This window comes from Bufo bufo, chromosome 3 (assembly GCF_905171765.1).
Source record: "Bufo bufo chromosome 3, aBufBuf1.1, whole genome shotgun sequence".
NCBI classification, from domain to species: domain Eukaryota; kingdom Metazoa; phylum Chordata; class Amphibia; order Anura; family Bufonidae; genus Bufo; species Bufo bufo.
In genome coordinates this window covers 540,213,156-540,234,339 of record NC_053391.1, presented here as the reverse complement: position 1 = coordinate 540,234,339, position 21,184 = coordinate 540,213,156, and the positions used below count along the sequence as shown (strand labels likewise).

The 21,184-nt window shown below is 41.1% G+C and overlaps 1 protein-coding gene across 1 annotated transcript; it reads left to right on the top strand.

The window, feature by feature from the left end:
* Positions 1 to 12,538: 12,538 nt before the first annotated feature.
* Positions 12,539 to 19,460, top strand: LOC120993892 (protocadherin-8-like). Its single transcript, XM_040422361.1, has 4 exons — positions 12,539 to 14,902; positions 15,014 to 15,081; positions 18,013 to 18,161; positions 19,081 to 19,460. The coding sequence occupies exons 1-4, from the start codon at positions 12,539 to 12,541 to the stop codon at positions 19,458 to 19,460; spliced, it is 2,961 nt and encodes a 986-aa protein (XP_040278295.1).
* The last annotated feature ends 1,724 nt before the right edge of the window (positions 19,461 to 21,184 follow it).

Genomic DNA, 21,184 nt, shown 5'->3' with positions numbered 1-21,184 from the left:
CATTTTCAGCTTTGAAATCCCGTCTGACCCTCCCAGTCTCAATCCCCTGATCTGATAACTACGGTAGCTACCTAAAATCCAAATAAGGAATATTGTGCACATGGGTAGTTGTAATGAAGATGATCCTTTCTTATCTGAAGCTGTCATTATGATATAAAGAAGAGATTTGAGGGTGGATACAAGCTCTCATTTATCCTCTTTAACAGGAACTGGAGAGATTTAGAGGGCTTATACTGCTTTGGGGAACCTGATGATGATGATTGGTCTGATCCCTGGTGGTTAGCAGCAGCTGTCAGTAGAGAAGAAAGTGATCTGCTTCAATGAATACTTGCTGAACCTCATGAGACATTTAGAAGTCTGAACTTTTCATCAACCACTGGGGCAAAATAAACTGGCTATGATCTCCCTCGAGACCGCTAACCTTAAAGGGCTATTTCAGTCCTACTGCTGGCTGGGCCCCCCACTGATCTAATAGTTATTCCCTATCCTGTGTATAGGGAATACCTTGAAACAACTGAAATACCCCTTTAAATATATTGCTAGGATGAGCTACTCTTAATTTCTACTAAGTCTTGAAAAAAAAAATATTATACACTGCGTGCAGAATTATTAGGCAAATGAGTATTTTGACCACATCATCTTCTTTATGCATGTTGTCTTACTCCAAGCTGTATAGGCTCGAAAGCCTACTACCAATTAAACATATTAGGTGATGTGCATCTCTGTAATGAGAAGGGGTGTGGTCTAATGACATCAACACCCTATATTAGGTGTGCATAATTATTAGGCAACTTCCTTTCCTTTGGCAAAATGGGTCAAAAGAAGGACTTGACAGGCTCAGAAAAGTCAAAAATAGTGAGATATCTTGCAGAGGGATGCAGCACTCTTAAAATTGCAAAGCTTCTGAAGCATGATCATGGAACAATCAAGCGTTTCATTCAAAATAGTCAACAGGGTCGCAAGAAGCGTGTGGAAAAACCAAGGCGCAAAATAACTGCCCATGAACTGAGAAAAGTCAAGCGTGCAGCTGCCAAGATGCCACTTGCCACCAGTTTGGCCATATTTCAGAACTGCAACATTACTGGAGTGCCCAAAAGCACAAGGTGTGCAATACTCAGAGACATGGCCAAGGTAAGAAAGGCTGAAAGACGACCACCACTGAACAAGACACACAAGCTGAAACGTCAAGACTGGGCCAAGAAATATCTCAAGACTGATTTTTCTAAGGTTTTATGGACTGAAGAAATGAGAGTGAGTCTTGATGGGCCAGATGGATGGGCCCGTGGCTGGATTGGTAAAGGGCAGAGAGCTCCAGTCTGACTCAGACGCCAGCAAGGTGGAGGTGGAGTACTGGTTTGGGCTGGTATCATCAAAGATGAGCTTGTGGGGCCTTTTCGGGTTGAGGATGGAGTCAAGCTCAACTCCCAGTCCTACTGCCAGTTTCTGGAAGACACCTTCTTCAAGCAGTGGTACAGGAAGAAGTCTGCATCCTTCAAGAAAAACATGATTTTCATGCAGGACAATGCTCCATCACACGCGTCCAAGTACTCCACAGCGTGGCTGGCAAGAAAGGGTATAAAAGAAGAAAATCTAATGACATGGCCTCCTTGTTCACCTGATCTGAACCCCATTGAGAACCTGTGGTCCATCATCAAATGTGAGATTTACAAGGAGGGAAAACAGTACACCTCTCTGAACAGTGTCTGGGAGGCTGTGGTTGCTGCTGCACGCAATGTTGATGGTGAGCAGATCAAAACACTGACAGAATCCATGGATGGCAGGCTTTTGAGTGTCCTTTCAAAGAAAGGTGGCTATATTGGTCACTGATTTGTTTTTGTTTTGTTTTTGAATGTCAGAAATGTATATTTGTGAATGTTGAGATGTTATATTGGTTTCACTGGTAAAAATAAATAATTGAAATGGGTATATATTTGTTTTTTGTTAAGTTGCCTAATAATTATGCACAGTAATAGTCACCTGCACACACAGATATCCCCCTAAAATAGCTAAAACTAAAAACAAACTAAAAACTACTTCCAAAAATATTCAGCTTTGATATTAATGAGTTTTTTGGGTTCATTGAGAACATGGTTGTTGTTCAATAATAAAATTAATCCTCAAAAATACAACTTGCCTAATAATTCTGCACTCCCTGTAATTACTATGACGTAGCATATTTGTTTCAGATTCTTTTTTTGTTATATTCACTTCTTCTAGCCACAATGAGACTGACATACCTGTCCACAATACAATGACATGTTTAAAGGGGTTCTCTGAGCATTTAGTTTAATTAGTGACTGGTGCTAACCTGTGGAGGGAAGCACTTTTACATAGGACTGTCTGCACTGTACTGCCGTCTTTCGTCCACCCAGATTCACTCTGGATGTGGTCGCTTCCTGTTCAGCTGCATTATAGTCAATGCAGCCGAACAGGTAAAGAAGTGGACACATCTGGAGCAGAGCGGAAAACCCTGCAGCAAGCGACAGTGCAGACAACAGCATTGGGGGAACAATGGAGGGTAAGTCCTATGTAAAAGAGCTTCCTTCCACAGGTTAGCACCAGTCACTAATTAAACTAAATGCCCAGAGAACCCCTTTAGTTCTGATATTATTTAAAATACCTTGTTGCTTACTGCCGGTTGTAGCAGTTATTACCCTATACTTTGTTGTAACCTGCTCATCGCAATTTTCAAGCTTCACCCAGATTAATTGACTATAGTTCTTGTCTACCGTTGGCATGGATTATTTTATTAGTTTTCTTATTTCCTGACCTCAGCAGCTTTGACTTTGTATATAGTTTATTTCCCATGATATTGTTCCTACTGATTTTGTAGATGCTAGACTTCTTTTCTTTCTCTTTAGTCACTCATATTTCCAAATTTAGTTGGAGATTCTCCACTCACACAAAAAATATTATATTCATACAAAATATTATTCAATATTATTTGATATTTTCAAGATACAGGCCGTCCATGATCATATCATGCATCACCTGTAAGCTCACTTAGCAAAAAACATTAACTCTAGTATTAAAGGGGTTATCTGATATCTAAAATATCCCTCCCAATGCCCGGGCTCCTTGTATTGATTATACTTATCTGCTCTCCAAAACCTGCAACACTCTGGATCCCTGCATGGCCGCCATTGCATCTCCCCATCCCTTGAATTAAAAGATCTGGTGATAGAGGGCGCAGCCAATAGCAGGCCGCAATGGTTACCAGCCTCATGAGGGATGCAGGGATCCGGAGCGAAGCAGGTGAGTATAATCCATACAAGGGTTCCGAGCATTGGGGGGGATATTTTAGATATCGGATAACCCCTTAAAGGGTCGCCTACAGGGGCTGAGAATTCAATAGATCATCGCTAATGAGCATTTATAGTAATGGTCGTTAGTCATGATCTTGCTGTGTAAATGCACCACCGATTACCTGATGAACGAGTGCAGCACAAAAAATCCTTGTTTCCCGGTGGAAGATTGTGCTGCATAAACACGATCTGCTGCTGTGAAACAATGAGACAGTATTGGGAAGAGCGATGGCATTAGCAATTGCTCCTCCCCATACTCTGGGGGAGATCGGTGCATGTAAATGCACCAGGTTCCTCCACTGGCGATCAGTAGATTGTTGGGATGGAACACTTTCTTCCCGACAATCTGCTTGTACATCATCCCGTGTAAAGGGACCTTTACTCAGTTCATAGCTCAAATTCCTCTAAATTATGCAATGTACATTCAGAAGATAGTGTACACAGTGCCTTTCTGATTGACTAGATGTAGTCCCCCAAATATGGATACTCTTCATTAAAGAAGGGATAGACAAATTATTGTAGGCTTCAGAAGCTAAGTGGACATTAATGGAAAATAATCCGGCAGCCAATTTCAAGGCACATTGTCTTGAATTGCCTTAAGCTGCACATATGCATTAGAAAAAAGGTTACCAAACCTGGCTATTTGGGCTGGATCAGCTTACTTTCTAACATGTATGGTGGCCTCCTAAGTCTTCCTTGATGACAGTTGGCAGAGGAGATAAGGATTGGGTAGTTAGATTTCAACATGACCGATCCATTTTTTCACAAGAAGATAAGCCACTCCCATATGCACACATATGGGGCAGTAGGATAGATAGCTGCCAGCCAAGGGGCATTCAGCCCACAGCTATCTTATGTATATATGTTTTCTACTGCACAGTTCAATGTTGTCTATTTGGAGCAGCTGGGCAGATGATGAGTATGATATTAATCAATGGGATTAGTGACTGAAGTCTAGAAAAATGCCTTCTCCCATGGTCATGGTTTCATCTTCCATATCTCCAGTTCTCAGAAGTACCAGATTAAATTAGATATGTGTGAGTGATTGGAGTAGCTTTCTACTGTAGATTCTTGAAGAAACATGAAAAACATGAGACATAAACAACATAAAACAAACAAAACTACAAGATAGCTGTACGAGACAAGTACATCCCTGATACAATGATGTCTACTCTTGCTATTTCTTTAAAGTGTTAATGCTCTGGTAATACATTAGACTTTCCCTAGGCGATCCGCATACCATGCTCTCCACATACATAACACTGCAGTCATTCAGCACAATCTGAACATCTGACAGAAGAGGGAGATGAATGGTGATAGATCTGTGTCACGTCCATCACAGACCAATCACTGTGCACCCCATCCTGCGGAAATACACCTTATTGATACATTACACCCTCAAAGCATGATTAAATAACTAAAGCATTGTGCTTCTATGACCCCAATCAAAAAATGCCCATCATGTTCAGACAGCAAATACAAGAGGAAAATTGAGTGTAATAAATATCAAATTCATTTTTCGGTTAATTAATTGTATGATTTATTTATAAATGAAAGTGATAGTAGAAATGACGATAGAAATGTTATTTTTTTACTTTTTCTCTGAAATGTTGCATGAAATTTACTTTATTATAGTAGAAGTAGAGTTGGACTAGTAAATGTGCTGGTATCTACAGAGAAATGTACCTACCATATATCAAAATGGCTTTGAAGCTGAACAAGCATGTCAGATAAAAAGCAACCTATGTCCGATTAGACATTCATAAAAAACAGAATGAAATAGCCACTCCGTTGTACATGGTGACCAAACATATGTTCTCTTTCCAGTAAATTAACAGCAAAATAACAAAAAAATTAAAATTATCATGAGCATGTACAAAACAATAAGTTATCAGATATGGTTGGACATAAACGTGATAAACATGCTATACCAGGTGAGGAGCAGTTGTAAAAATCCAACAAACTGATTACCTTTACAGCAAATTCTTGTCTTATGTTGATCATCGTTAACATTTCCATAAACTTAGACATTGGATAAATCGTTTGGATTTGGTGATTTCAACCCATTCTAAATATTCATGGCCATCTTAAGGCCAAAATCTTCGTGCTCCTGCTCCTGACCACCCTCAGCCCCCATCTTTCCGGCTTCCAATCCATCCTGACCGGCGGCCTTGTCTTCTTCAGGTTCGAGCCAGTCCCGGAGTACCGGCCGCTCACAGCTCGCCGCCACTCACTCACCGCCAGCTGTCAGGACCGTGAGCGAGACAGTCAGACAGTCTGCACTGCAGTTTGAAATGAACTGTGCCCGGGTCTGAGAAAGGCTTGTACCCAGGCACAGGATTACAGTCCGGGTCAATACCGTAAGGGTGGCAACCCTACATATGGCGGGCTTTTTTAGGATTGCATAACCCCTTTAAATGTACTCCCCTGCCTTTCTCCGGTTTTCTTTTTTGCATGCAAATCCTTCTTATTGATTTCTGATTGTTTCTGGGGACAGTGAGACAATGATACTGTGCAACATCTCCAAGTTCCTGAAATAACATGAGAAAACATGAGTCATAAATGACATAAAACAAACTGAAGCTCAAGATAGCCTTACTAGAGGGCTAGCCTGCTCCTGATAAAAGGACTTCTAGCTTCACAATCCAGCACAAATAAAACTGAGTGTTAATAGGTTGCCAGCCAGTAGCCACATTCTACAAGCATAAAAGGGTTAATAATAAAGATACAGAGCCTGAATTGTAAGGAGAAAAGAAGAAAAAACACCTTTTTAACATGAGATTGAATGAAGTTATGTTAACAGGAAGCGCTCCATTGTTTTTATGGTGAAATGCTCCCCCTCTTTGCTATGTACACACCTATCTTTCCATTTGAAAAGACTGAAGTTGACTCGAAGATGGCAGCTTTCAAGATGGCTGTTATGCTGGTCACATGGTATAACAGTTTTTCCATTTCTCCTACAGCTTGTTTCTGCCAAACAATTCTAATTTTATCTGGGTGTTTCCTTACCTTTCAGACTCTCTGGGGGAAATTGATTAAACTGGTCAGTTTCCCATAGCAACCAATCAAATCCCACCTTTTATTTTCCAAAGGAGCTGTGAAAAATGAAAGGAGGAATCTGATTGGCCGCTATAAGCAACTAAGCCAATTCTACTTTACACCATTTTGATAAATCTCCCCTTTGTACTTTTGCTTTCATATGGATCTACTCCATGCCTTGGATAAAAAAAAAAAAAAACTCACAAAAGCTGCAAGTGTGACTGCAGCCTTATGAACGTATGCCCCATCTGCCCCAATATTGTGATATTCAACAAATGTCTGTAATACATTGATGTCTAGAAGATAAATCTGAGATTTTACAAATGTGTTTCTCTGCAGCAGAAAAAAAGCTAATTTTATAGCAATGGTTTGATGCCAAATGCTTTCCCTACTTAGTGTATTTCTGGAAAGCTCACCATCTGCTGAATATAATTCCGGAATGCACAGTTTTCTATTAACTCAATGCTTGGATTACTATTTTCATGGTTAAAATCCAATTTTCTGGTCTAAATTAGGAGCGGGTGGAAGAAATTAGTGAATAAGTGGCTCCTGTTTGTGAGACAACAGAAAGCTCAGTGGGGGGCAATGTCTTCTCCTGTTGCTGGAGTCAGCAGCAGCATTTCTGGCAAATTGAGCAGGAGGAACAAATTGTTTTGTCTTTGGCTTGTCCACTTGTTACTTTTGTCACCTATGTGTTGTTTCTTGAAGCTGCTGTTAAATATTTAGGCAAGTGGCCATGTTTATGTGGATAATACACTGCAAATTGTCCAGCAAAAGTCCAGACTCTAGTCACCAAAAGATGGAACATATAGGCCAAATGGTCCACAAATGGGGCAAACATGGAAAATATATATAGTCCAGATGAATGATATAATCATTAGGTCTTCTAATTCACCTTTCTAGGGATCTATAATTAATTATTAATATAATTGCTGACTTGATCAACTGATAGTAAATGCATTGCTATCTGAAATGTAACGTGAGTCTGGTGAGCACATGGGATCACTGTTCCTGCCATCTATTGCCATCTATGGTGCCTTTGTACTGCAGGGCCTGAAGGTATTAGGTCTAATTACCTGTTCATTTGTATGTGATTAAACTGATAACTTCAGGGTATTGTGCAAATGAATAGACATTACTGTGTCCTGGAATCAATGGACTTCTATCAGCCAAGTATCCCTCACCGTGCACATTAACAAATAATGACCCTCTTGTCCATAAGGAAAAATAACACAGGCCTACACACACACAAACGTGCACCTACACATAGATACACACAGGCCAAAAATGACTTTCTAAATATGGATATTTAATGTACGTAAGATATATAAATCTTATGCATGTGTTATTTCAATATATTTGCATCTTATGTCGCACTTTTTGTTCATTGCGTATCTTGGGCTCATGTGCACTGTCGCACATGTACTGTACTTCTTTCAATTTCTAATTATGAACCACTTTGTTGTTTTTTGGTTGAAATACTGGCACATACTGTGTGCTTATGGTTTATTATTGATTCACTTTGTGATGTTGTTGTATTAAATGTTCATAGTTGTGGGCAGAGTTATATTTATCCAGATTTTTTACATTTTAATAATCTGAAAAGGCGTTAATGACCAGATACTTTTTGGTTATATAGCACACATGGCTTTACAGTCCTATGTTTTTTATTTTGCTGGACTACCCAAAAAATTTTAGTAATTTTTTTTACATAACACCTAGAACTTTGTATTCTTTGTTTGTTTTATTTATGGAAAACTGCAAACCATTTTTTAAAAACTATAGCTCCTTATTTTTCAAATATGCAAACTGACCAAAATAAATTACTAAAATTGGTTTACTATGTTATGTGTTTTTTTTTTAAATATATAATATGTATAGTTTCACTTGTATGGGGCTACTATAGCAGCATTTTTTCCCTTTCTGTTTGTATATTAATATATTTTTACTTATTTTTATAATAAGTTTCATAATAAGTTTCCCTTGAGGTCATTAAAAACCTCTGGGAAACATTGACCCTTTTTTTTTATTTTGCACGTTTCCACTCTAATTGGGGCATACAAAGGAGGTCCAGTTACAGGGAAAACCGCCCCCTGTGGGTGCACTGGACCTAGGCAGAGCTGATCAGGGCCTGCTAAGATACTGGATCACTTCTCTACCTGAGACACACACCGATGAAATAATTGCCAGGTCCAAAAGAGGAAGCGGTTCAGCAGCTTCCTCTATTGGCTGCATAGCGCTAGTTGAGTACTATGTACAGAAGAAAGGCAAAGCCAGAAGTGATAATAAATGTCTTCTCTTCTTCTCAGAGTCCCTGGCCGTCAGGATTGCAGGAGTTGAACATGTACAGCACCTAATCATTATGAGATTAAAATGTAAGCTTCATGTGTACATCACGAGCAGACCGGTATAAATGTAAGACCCAAAACTAAAATCCACACAGCACCAGCAATAGACTGACAGAATATTCCCATATAGGAACATATAAACCTCTGTGTGCTGCTGTATAGTTCTTCTGTGAGCAATAGGAGCAATGTTTGTACAGAAGAATACTTGTGTTAGGCTTCCGTCACATAGGTTTTTGTGGCCTTTTTTTGCCTTATTTCAAGTCCAATAGTGAAGAGTATGCTAAAATGTCTTGAAAAACGAAGAACATGCTGCAAACTGCAATGTGGTCACTAAAAGAGAAAACTGGCACAAACAAAAATGCATTGTTTGTAATGCATTTTATATTTCACAATTGGTTTTGAGCTATTGCCTGTGGGAGAAAAAATGTAATGTGTGAAACCACCTAAAAGAAGACCTGTCACCGCTCCTGACATGTCTGTTTTAATAGCTACACACATTTCCCATATAATAACAATTCTGGAGCATCTATTCTTATGGCTCTATGTTGTGCCATTCCTCTGTTATCTCTACTAGAAGTTATGAATGACTTGCTAGCAGTCTGCATTAAGGGTACAGAGGGGTGGGAACCAGTTGGGGGCGTGTACCTGCACAGACTCCCTCTGTCCAATCAGTGCTGCCATTGTCAGACAGTGCAGGTACACCCCCCCCCCAACTGGTTACCACCCCTCTGTACCCTTACTGCAGACTGCTAGCAATTATTCATAACTTCTAGTAGAATTAATAGAGGAATGGGATAACATACAGACATAAGAATAGATGCTCCAGAATTGGTATTACATGGGGAATGTATGAAGCTAGTAAAACAGACATGTCAGGAGTATTGAAAGGTCCTCTTTAAAGGGATTCTCCAGGAATGATTTAAAATGGCCACCAGCAAGCTGTCCCAGAATGCAAGCAGGACTGGTTGCCTCCACTTGCGGAGCTGCCTAGGTGGGTGAGGGGACGGGACCTCACTACACATTATGCTCTGGCACTTCCATATGCTACACATTGGTGAGCATTAAATCATTCCCTGAGAACCCCTTTAAAGGGAACCTGTCACGTTGAACATGTTATAGAGCAGGAGCTGAGCAGATTGATGTATATTCTTATAAGAAAAGATTCAGTATAACTTGTAATTTATACATTTAAATCCCTGTTCATTCTGGGCTTTGACGTGAAGGAGGTGGTCTTATCAGTGACTTCCCCCTATGACTGTGCAGAAATTACGCACAGCATCTGTGTGCTTATACTGATATTTATGCCAGCCCCTCGCAAATGTGCAGTTTAGGACTTTTTCACAACACAAAATTGACATATTTAAATAATAACACGTGTGTTGAAGGAAGCCTAACTAGACATACTTGCAGTGTAAGTCTCATGGGAAGCTGGGTGACATCCCAGTGAAAGCCATAACAACATTATTTATTTGTTATGCACTTATATAGCGCTGACATATTCCGCATTAGGCTACTTTCACACCTGCGTTCAGGTGTCCGCTCGTGAGCTCCGTTTGAAGGGGCTCACAAGCGGCCCTGAACGCAGCCGTCCAGCCCTAATGCATTCTCAGTGGAGGCGGATCCGCTCAGAATGCATCCGCCTGCCAGCGTTCAGCCTCTGCTCAGTGAGCGGACAATTGAACGCTGCTTGCAGCGTTCGGGTGTCCGCCTAGCCGTGCGGAGGCGAGCGGATCCGTCCAGACTTATAATGGAAGTCAATGGGGACGGATCCGTTTGAAGATGACACCATATGGCTCAATCTTCAAGCGGATCCGTCCCCCATTGACTTTCAACGTAAAGTCTGAACGGATCCGCTCAGGCTACTTTCACACTTAGAAATTTTTCTAAGTTATAATCAGGGGTCGAGTCGAGGGGGAACGGCGTTCCTGCACTTTTTTCATGGCAGGAACGCCGTTCCCTTTCAGGGCAAAAGGACCAGGAGGAAGCGGTGAAGGCTTTGTACTCACCGCCGCCTTCCTGGTCCTCGGCTGTCGGCTGTGAGGGCTGCGCACAGGAGCGGAGTGAGTCGCTCTGTGACGTCACTCCGTGCGCAGCCTACAGCAGTAGAAGAGGAGCGTCTGCGTCCAGGAGCAGGAGAGGTAAGTGTAAGTGTTGAGAGGCACTGACGGGGGGGGGGGGGCTGATGAGAGGCACTGACGGGGGGTGGGGCTGATGAGAGGCACTGACGGGGGGTGGGCTGATGAGAGGCACTGACGGGGGGGGGAGGGGCTGATGAGAGGCACTGACGGGGGGGGCTGATGAGAGGCACTGACGGGGGGGCTGATGAGAGGCACTGACGGGGGGGGCTGATGAGAGGCACTGACGGGGGGGCTGATGAAGAGGCACTGACGGGGGGGGCTGATGAGAGGCACTGACGGGGGGGCTGATGAAGAGGCACTGACGGCGGGGCTGATGAAGAGGCACTGATGGGGGGGCTGATGAAGAGGCACTGATGGGGGGGCTGGATCTTGGGTAAGTTCCCACACTTTTTTCCCCAGGACTTGACCCCTGGTTATAATGCAGACGGATCCGTTCTGAACGGATGCAAACGTCTGCATTATAGGAGCGGATCCGTCTGATGAAACATCAGACGGACCCGCTCCGAACGCTAGTGTGAAAGTAGCCTTACATTACAGACATCATCACTCGCTGACCCCAATGGAGCTCACAATCTAAGCTTCCTATCCACATAAATAAATAAAAACTGCCAAAATGAAAAGTAGAACAAAATAGAAAATTTAGCTATTTCCACTTTTACTTCAGTGATCTTTAAAGTCAATGGGGAGTGGATGATGTGGTTCATAAATGGTAAAAAGTCTATCATCTGTCTATCATCATATGTCCTTGAGAAAGGTTCTAAGGTTGAGCCGAAATGTCGTGTATCCACATGGGTGAATAAACCTTTTGCATTTTTATATATTTTTTGAGTGCTGCCTTTTTGCTATTTTGTATATTGGGCAATGGTCTAGTCACCTCAGGCGTGCACCTATTAAGCTATTTATGGTTATTTTACTCTAGTGCTGCCATATATCTACTTTTATGTCTATCTATCTATCTATCTATCTATCTATCTATCTATCTATCTATCTATCTATCTATCTATCGTCTGTGTCTGTCTTTCTATCTGTCTGTCAAACTATTGAACATTTGTCCTATTTTTAAAACATACAAAACCATTTAAAGTTATAAGGAGATTGTTGTGTTATTATTACATTCAGTACATTCAACTAATACAGAACACATATGAAAAAAAAAATTGGGAACTTAAAAATTAAAGAATACCATAATATTTTAAGCGATATGTATTAACTTTAGTGAAATTTGTTTATATAATACAGTTTCATAACCATGTAACTGAGTTTACTACTAGTTCTTGCTTTTTTTTTTATTCAGTTCTTGCTTATTTGACATTTGCAGATTACTTAATTTCCAGAAGATCATGGGTTTGCTTAGATGTCACAAAATATAAGTGTGTATTATTTGGCTTCCAACTGAGATCCCTGTTAATGACAGCCTCATTTGCTCAGCTTCACTGACCATTTGTCTTGGAGACACAAGAGATTGGTGAAAGGGGAGACTAATTTACATATCCTTGAGCTTATAACCTTAGGAAAGGGATGGGACCAAACAGTTTTCTGCACTCTCTTGTCCTGATCACAAGGGCTTCTTAACAGGACTGTGCTGAGTGACTTCACAGCTGGAGGGCCTCACTTATGCTACATTTTGCTCTGCTTGACAAGGCATCAGGACTTTTAACTTTGCTGCTTGAATTTCTATAACCCAAAGGAAAAGAATAAAGGCCTAAAAATGATGGATCATTTAAGCATCCTGCATACACTGTTGCTGAGTTTGATGACTTCACTATCTTTTGGGGAAATCGCTCATTACTATATCTATGAAGAGGAAGCACCAGGAACAGTAATTGCAGTTTTATCAGACCACCCTATGTTTAACTCCACGGAACGACCAGCTACCAATTTCCGCCTCATGAAGCAGTTTAACAACTCTGTTATCCATGTCCAAGAGAGTGATGGGCAGCTGACCATTGGTGAAACAATAGATCGAGAGAAGATCTGCAGACAATCTCCAAACTGTATTTTGGCACTGGATGTGATCAGTTTTTCAAAGGATCAGCTACAACTGATTAACGTGAAACTGGAGGTAAGAGATATTAATGACAACAGACCCCATTTCCCCAGCTCTGAGATGCATGTGGACATTTCTGAAAGTTCATCCGTGGGTACTCGATTTCCTTTACAAATTGCAATTGATGAAGATATTGGGACAAACTCGATCCAAAACTACGAACTCTCTTCCAATAGTCATTTTGCCATTGATGTTTTGACCAGAGTAGATGGTGTTAAATATGTTGACTTTGTGTTAATTAAAGAGTTGGACAGAGAAAGTACATCTGCATATACATTGGAACTTGTGGCTATGGATGGTGGAAGCCCATCACTTTCTGGCAATACAGTAGTTAATGTTCGTGTCCTGGACTTTAATGACAACAGTCCTGTATTTGAGAAGAGTGCTGTCATTGTGGACATCATGGAGGATGCTCCTGTAGGATACATTCTACTAGATCTTTATGCAGAAGACCCTGATGAAGGTTCAAATGGAGAAATTATTTACAGTTTCAGCCCTCAGGTCTCTCCAGAGGTACGTCAGCTTTTTAAAATTGATCCTAAATCTGGAGGTGTAACCCTTGAAGGCAGAATTGACTTTGAAATTAAACAGACCTATGAGTTTGATGTACAGGCTCAAGATGTAAGTCCTAATCCATTAACTGGTAACTGTAAAATAACTGTGAATGTCATTGATGTTAATGATAATGCCCCAACTATCAGCATCACTCCTCTGACTTCTGTGGACAAAGGCATAGCCTACCTAAGTGAATCATCTGCAATGAACAGCTTTGTAGCGCTAATCAGCACCACTGACAAAGACTCTGGGTCAAACAGTCAAGTCCACTGCACACTGTATGGACATGAACATTTCAAGTTAAAGCAAGCTTATGATGACAGCTTCATGATAGTCACCACCTCAGGTCTTGATCGTGAAAAGATAGCAGAATATAACCTTACATTGGTGGCAGAAGATCTAGGATTCCCTTCACTGAAAACCATAAAGCAATATACCATCAGGGTGAGTGATGAAAACGACAATGCTCCTCAATTTACAAAGCAAATATATGAACTGTCTCTCCTGGAAAACAATCCTGCTGGTGCTTATATCACTGCACTGACTGCTAAAGACCCAGATTTTGGGCTCAATTGCAAAGTATCTTATAAACTAGTTGATGCAAAAATAATGGGCCAATCATTATCCACATTTGTTGCTATTGATGCAGAGTCTGGTGTATTACGAGCTGTAAGGTCTTTGGACTATGAAAAACTTAAACAGCTGGATTTTGAGGTTGAAGCGTCTGACAATGGTGAACTACAGCTTTCAACCCGCACTCATGTGAAAATCAAAATTATAGATGAGAACGACAATGCACCTGTGATAACATTCCCTTTCTTGGACAATGGATTGGCTGAAGTTATGTTGCCAGTCAATGCTCCACAAAATTACTTAGTTTTACAGCTTAAAGCCACAGATAAAGATGATGGACTGAATGGCAAGCTGATTTACTCTATTGTACAGGATAACCAGAAACTATTCACTATGAACAGAGAGAATGGCGAGTTAACATTAACCAGAAAAATTGACTCATTGCAGGATAAAGACTTGAGTATCAAAATTGCCGTCTATGACAGCGGAAAGCCTCCCTTACAATGCAACGTAACTGTAACATTTATTCTCACTGATTCATTTTTATCGAATGTAGAAGTAGTTATTATGCAAACATCTGCACAGCAAGACCAGATGGACTTGTCCATAGTCTTCGTAGCTGTTCTAGCTGGAGGCTGTGCCTTGATCCTATTTGCCATTTTGTTTGTGGCCTGTTCTTGTAAAAATAAATCCAACAATTCCAAGACAGACATTGAAGACCAAAAGATGAAAGAAGAAGGAAAAGACCAACTACTAAGTGATACAACTAAGAAGACTGAGTCAAGCTCTTCTATCTCTCATTCTGAATCATGTCAGCTGTCACTTAACACCGAGTCAGAAAACTGCAGCCTAACATCCCTAAGTGATGAGTGCAAAGACCTCACAAGAGCTTCACAAGTAAGTAATAAGTAATCATTTTACATCACTTACTTTGGAATTCTTAATGCACCCTTCTGACCCACAAAAACTTATCAATATAATATTTAATATTATGTCTTCTTTTCCCAGAGTTCAGATTCTGCCCTTGTATGTCCTTCATCCAGATGGCAATGCAACAGTTCTTTAGGGACTATAAGGTAAGAGCTACTACTATTGCCTTGATCACTAATTAGTATTGTTATATGTCTGGAGTCTCACAGATTCATGCATTTTTCACAATTCCACTAGTAATTTTCAGAGAACAATGCAGTAGATTATCCCCACATTCATTAGTTTGGAAGATGTGTACTCAAACCACTTATGAAAAATGACAAACATTTGTAATGCACTTTTCTCAAATTCAGGGATGGTTGGGTGGCTGGGGCAACTCCCTGGGAAGTCAGTGGCTGCCATATAGGTTCTTGAACCCCAACACATACTAGGGTCAATTTCAAAGAAAGACCATTTTTCCCTATTTGTATATTTTTAAGATAAACTGGTGAACCGTAAGTGCATGCAGTAAATTAGTCGTAATGTGGATGCTTTTCCAATCTTCATATTAAGTTATTAAAGGGATTGGCAATTTTCTCATATCGATGTCCTATCCTCAGGATAAACCATCAATATCAGATCGACGTGGGGCCTGGCCACTGACACCCTTGCCAGCAGTTTGAAGAGGCTGCAGCACTTCTGTGAGCACTGGGTTCTCTTTACAGTTTACCTTGTCATCCACATTGCAGCAGCAGAGCAGTGTAACAATGAGCGGCTAAACAGTAGGGAGAACACAGCGCCCAGAGGAGCATCATGGTCACTTCAAACTGCTGATCGGTGGGGGTGAGAGGAGTCGGATCCCTGCAGCAGGGGCGGATCAAGTGCATGATAGGCCAGGGGCTGTCTACCCAACTGGGGCCCCTCCCTCCATTTTAGTTTAAAAAAAAATCTATATGAAGAGGCTGCAGTGCTTCGTGAGCGCCACAGTCTCTTCATAGGACATATGACATCACATTAATCGTTCACATGGTCTTGGTGCAGCTCTGTTCCGTCTGAGTGATTGGGTCTGAGCTGCAGTACCAAGCACAGTGCTATCAAATGGACAGTGCTGTGCTTGGTAAGGAGCAAAGAGGCTACGGTGCTCACTGGAACATCGCGGTCTCCTTAAACAGCGGATTTGCGGGGGTGCCAGGAATCATACCCCCCCCCATCTCATTACTCTCTGAGTACAGATGTCATAGATGTTACATGCAGTCCTATGTAACACCCCACATAACACTGTGAATTATTGTGTTATGTGGGGTGTTACATAGGACTGCAGGGAACATCAACTACATTATCTGTACACAGAAAGTTATCACTGTTATCTGGGCTGTTACAAATTTGTAGAGGAGAATAGAGCACCACATACCTCTTACATCCAGGGATATCTCCTGTCATGTAGACCTTCTCTTTCCTCTTCTCCTCCGTTAGACCACCATGACAAATTCTTTCAGTCGCTTCTCGTCTCTACAGAGTTTGTAACACAGACACGTTAGATTTCTCAATTTTTCCATCAAACTCCCCATTCTGGTGTCCCAACAATGTCATCCTGCTGCCACTCCCAATACTGTGCCCACTGTGCTCCCCAATGCCCCAGGTACTATACTGCTGAAAAAATTGTGACCCCAGTAGACATAATGGGGTCATTTATAAAACTGGTGTAAAGTATAACTGGCTTAGTTACCCATAGCAGCCAATCAGATTCTACCTTTCATTTTCCAAAGGAGCTGTCAAAAATGAAAGGTCAGATCTGATTGGTTGCTATGGGCAACTAAGCCAGTTCTATTTTACACCAGTTTGATAAACTATCCCAAAGATCCCTATAGTGTCTACAGCAATTATAATGTCCCCTAGAGTGTCCCCAGTAATAATAACATCCTATATTGTGCTCCAGGTAATAATGCCTGAATAGTGTCCCCAAAAATAATGTCCCCTAAAATGTCCTGTAATAGAAAGGCCCCTACAGTGCCTCCCCAATAGCAACGTCCCCCCACACTACCCCATATAGTAATTTCCTTTACACTGCCCCCATATAGTAATTTCCTTTACACTGCCCCCATATAGTAATAATTACCAACACACTGCCCCATATAGTAATAATTACCCCCACACTGCCCCATATAGTAATAATTACCCCTACACTGCCGCATATAGTAATAATTTCATCCACACTGCCCCATATAGTAATAATCACCCCCACACTACCCCCATATAGTAATAATTACCCCCACACATAGTAATTTCCACCACACTTCTGCATATAGTAATTTCCACCACACTGCCCCATATAGCTATTTCCCCCACACTGCCCCCCATGTAGTAGTTTGCCCCCACACTGCCTGCATTAAGTAAATTGCCCCTACACTGCCCCATTAAGAAATCTGTCCCCACACTGTCCCCATTAAGTAATTTGCCGGAACACTGCCACCATTAAGTAATTTGCTGGAACACTGCCCCCATTAAGTAATTTGCCCCCACACTGCCCCATTAAGTAATTTGCCCTACACTGCCCCCATTAAGTAATTTGCCCCTATGTAATAATTTGCCCCCACTTTCCCTGCAGTAATATGACCTCCTCTGCCCCCCAAAGTTTACGCACACAAAAAAAACAAAAAAACAACAAATAAAGGCTAATACTTACCTGTGTCCGTGATTATGAGGCAGGCGCGCATACATCAAAGCCCTGCACCCCAGCACAGGCACGCGATGACGGAATCGCGCATGATGACGTCATCACGCACACCTGCGTCGGGCTTTTACTACCACATAGGCCTCAGGCCTACTAGGCCTGAAGCCTATGGTGGTGATAGGCAGCAGGGCAGGGAACTATGTGCTCCCGTGCCCCTCCGCAGTATCTGGGATTTCGGCCCCCCAGCGATGTCTGGTCCAGGGCTGCCGACCTGAACGTCCCTATTATAATCCGCCACTGTTGACCTATCCTGAAGTTAGGTCATCAATATGAGAAAACTGGACAACCCCTCTAATTTGGATGAAATAATGAATTGTAACCTTAATTTAAACGACTGCTATAATTAATTATATATTTTTATTTTCAGTGTAAGTTCTCAAATTGAACATTTAAGTACAAAGGAGAGTGGCAAAGGAGACAGTGGCAAAGGAGACAGTGACTTTATTGACAGCGACTCTGATGCTAGTGGAGAAAGTGGGAAAAAAGACTGCTGTATAACCACACAGAAACAAACTAGTAAGTTTGGGATAATTATATTATATTGTATGATTCAGTACATTGTTAAAGAACAGTATGCTACAGTTGTAATAGATGCAGATGGTTCCGTCTATACACGAACCTCTATGGGTGACCCTTTGTACCCCATTCAGAATTTTGATTCATTGCTGCATACTTTTCATCACTAGTAGGTATCATATGGATATCATATTATTGTCAGTCACCTTAAAGAGCATCTGTCAGCATGATCCACCCTATTAAACCAGGCATATTGCTTGGTAGGGTTGATGCTGAGTACAATTATACCCTTCTATTGTCTCTAGGTTCAATAGCTGCCAGAATATAATACTTTTTATATTTATGTAAGTGACCTATTTGGAGCACCGAGGGGTTGGCCATATCACTTGGAGTACCGCTACTGTTACACCCCTTGGTTCTCTGTGTTACCTCCTCTCCCCTTTGATTGACAGGGTTAGACATCTTGTCTAGCCCTGTCTTCTGGTGCCTGCACTGTGGCTCACATAGTCATTTGTGTTCCAGCATTATTATGGTGTAAAAACAGTCATTGGAATAAGTGTGTTTTAGCAAAATCATGCATTCTTCTAGGAATGCACGATTTGCTAATGTGCTGTGGCCAATATGTAGGTGCTGCCCAGTTCATCATGCCGACAGGTGCTCTTTAACCTCCATAATCATCTAAAGGAAGGAGGTCTCCTAGTCTAATGTAAAGTCTGCCAGGCTAGACACTATTTAGTCCTAGAATCATATTGTAACATAAAAATAGCAATTAAATTGATTTCCCATTTATCTCTAATGGTTAATAAGAAATGTATTTTTCGAATTTTTAAAATGTAAGGGAAAAGAAACAATAAAATGAGAATTTTAATATTTAGAACTAAATATAATTGTACTAACATATATTTGTTTTCATTTTAAGGTTCCACATACATTGGAAACTCATCAGCATACCAAAATACAGAAAGTCAATTTGGTCATCCAAGCAGTAAAGCTCTCTATCCTGGAAATTTTACAATGCAATACGAAAAGGGATACTCCATGTCTTATTCCTTAGTCCCCACTTACAACTCATACCAACATCATAGAATACCCAATGTGCATATCCCCCATTATGCACTGAAAGAATCCTACTATCATAGCAACAGTATACCAGATGAAAGGATGCACAGACAATGTGAACGAGACCTGATTAGTAGACAGACCACACTCTCTCCACCCCGACTGTCCAGAAGATACCAGGAAAAAAGTTATAATCCACCACTCACATTACAACCTTGTGAAATAGCAACTACATTTTAGTGTTTTGGACTATTGTAAAAGTGGAATCTCTCTTTAAGACTACCTCTCTGTGAAGACCACCCTAAACCAGATTTTTCTGTGACAGATTTTTAATCTAGCATTGTATTCTAGTTATAGTGTCGTTTTCTTCTGCTTGTCTTAAAGAGATATCACTGTATATTGTTCTCAGGATTGTAGCCTGTAAAACAAAATCAGTGTTTTGCCAAAAATGTGTCAATTACAGATACCAAACTTGAGCAACATGGAAAGGTGTAGATAATATTACTGAGTTGTCATGTGAACCCATGACCTAATGTTTTGTTTTGTTTTTTTGTAATCTGAGACCTTTCATAAAGGGCCAAGATCCTCGGTTATGAAAATGTATCATATGAAGATGAACAGATGTCTTAACATATGATTATATGTCTTTATTAATTTTGGATTTGAAAGCACTATACTACTAAAAGTTTCTAAAAATATAAAACAGCATGAATTGAAACATAGCAATATATTGTAGAACTGTCAGGAGTTCTAGAAATTGATTTCTTGCTACTTAGTATGTAAATATGTCCTAGATGTTGTCTGTATATATCTATATGTAAATATATTGTTGTATGTTGTAAATTATTGATTTGCTTTTCAATAAATATTTATTTTGAAAATAATTTCTTTCTTACTTTTTTTCCTTTCTTTCCGTCATTTTGGATTAATTATCATTGTAAGACAACTAGAGTTGAGCGAACACCTGGGTGTTCGGGTTCGACGAGTTCGGCCGAACTTTCGAAAAATGTTCGGGTTCGGGATCCGAACTCGACCCGAACTTCATCCCGAACCCGAACCCCATAGAAGTCAATGGGGACCCGAACTTTTGGGCACTAAAAAGGCTGTAAAACACACCCGGAAAGGGCTAGAGGGCTGCAAAAGGCATCAAAATGTAGTTAAATCCCCTGCAAACAAATGTAGATAGGGAAATGATGAGTTAACATAAAATAAATAAAAATTAAACAATATTAATTGGAGTGAGGTCCCATAGCACAGAATCAGGCTTCAAGTCACCCACCAATGGAGAAGGTCACTTACTATTATTTTGACCACAGCACCCAGACAAAGGAGAGAGGTCCCACAGCAGAGAACCAGGCATCATATCACCCACCACAGGAGTAGGCCACCATTTAGTTACTTTGACCCCTACACCCAGACGGAGGAGAGAGGTTACACAGCAGAGAATCAGGCATTTAGATCACCCACCACAGGAGTAGGCCACCATTGAATCAGACCCCGGCAACCATGTCAGATGGCACAAGCATAAGCTTTATATCAATCAGCACAGGAGAAGGCGACTTTGACAGACTTTGACCCCTACACCCGGACGGAGGAGAGAGGTTTCAAAGCAGAGAATCAGGCATTTAGATCACCCACCACAGGAGTAGGCCCCAATTTAATGGGACCCCGGCAACCATGTCAGATGGCACAACCATCAGCTTCATATCAATCAGCACAGGAGAAGGCGACTTTGAAAGACTTTGACCCCTACACCCAGACGGAGGAGAGAGGTTTCACAGCAGAGAATCAGGCATTTAGATCACCCACCACAGGAGTAGGCCCCCATTGAATCAGACCCTGGCAACCATGTCAGATGGCACAACCATCAGCTTTATATCAATCAGCACAGGAGAAGGCGACTTTGAAAGACTTTGACCCCTACACCCAGATGGAGGAGAGAGGTTTCACAGCAGAGAATCAGG

What these genes read in the sequence shown, in the direction of transcription:
- LOC120993892 (XM_040422361.1), top strand. Translation starts at nt 12,539, where the DNA reads ATGATGGATCATTTAAGCATCCTGCATACACTGTTGCTGAGTTTGATG. An exon ending in AGTTCTTTAGGGACTATAAG is followed by an intron (nt 15,082 to 18,012) that starts GTAAGAGCTACT and finishes TTTTATTTTCAG; the next exon opens with TGTAAGTTCTCAAATTGAAC. An exon ending in AACCACACAGAAACAAACTA is followed by an intron (nt 18,162 to 19,080) that starts GTAAGTTTGGGA and finishes TTTCATTTTAAG; the next exon opens with GTTCCACATACATTGGAAAC.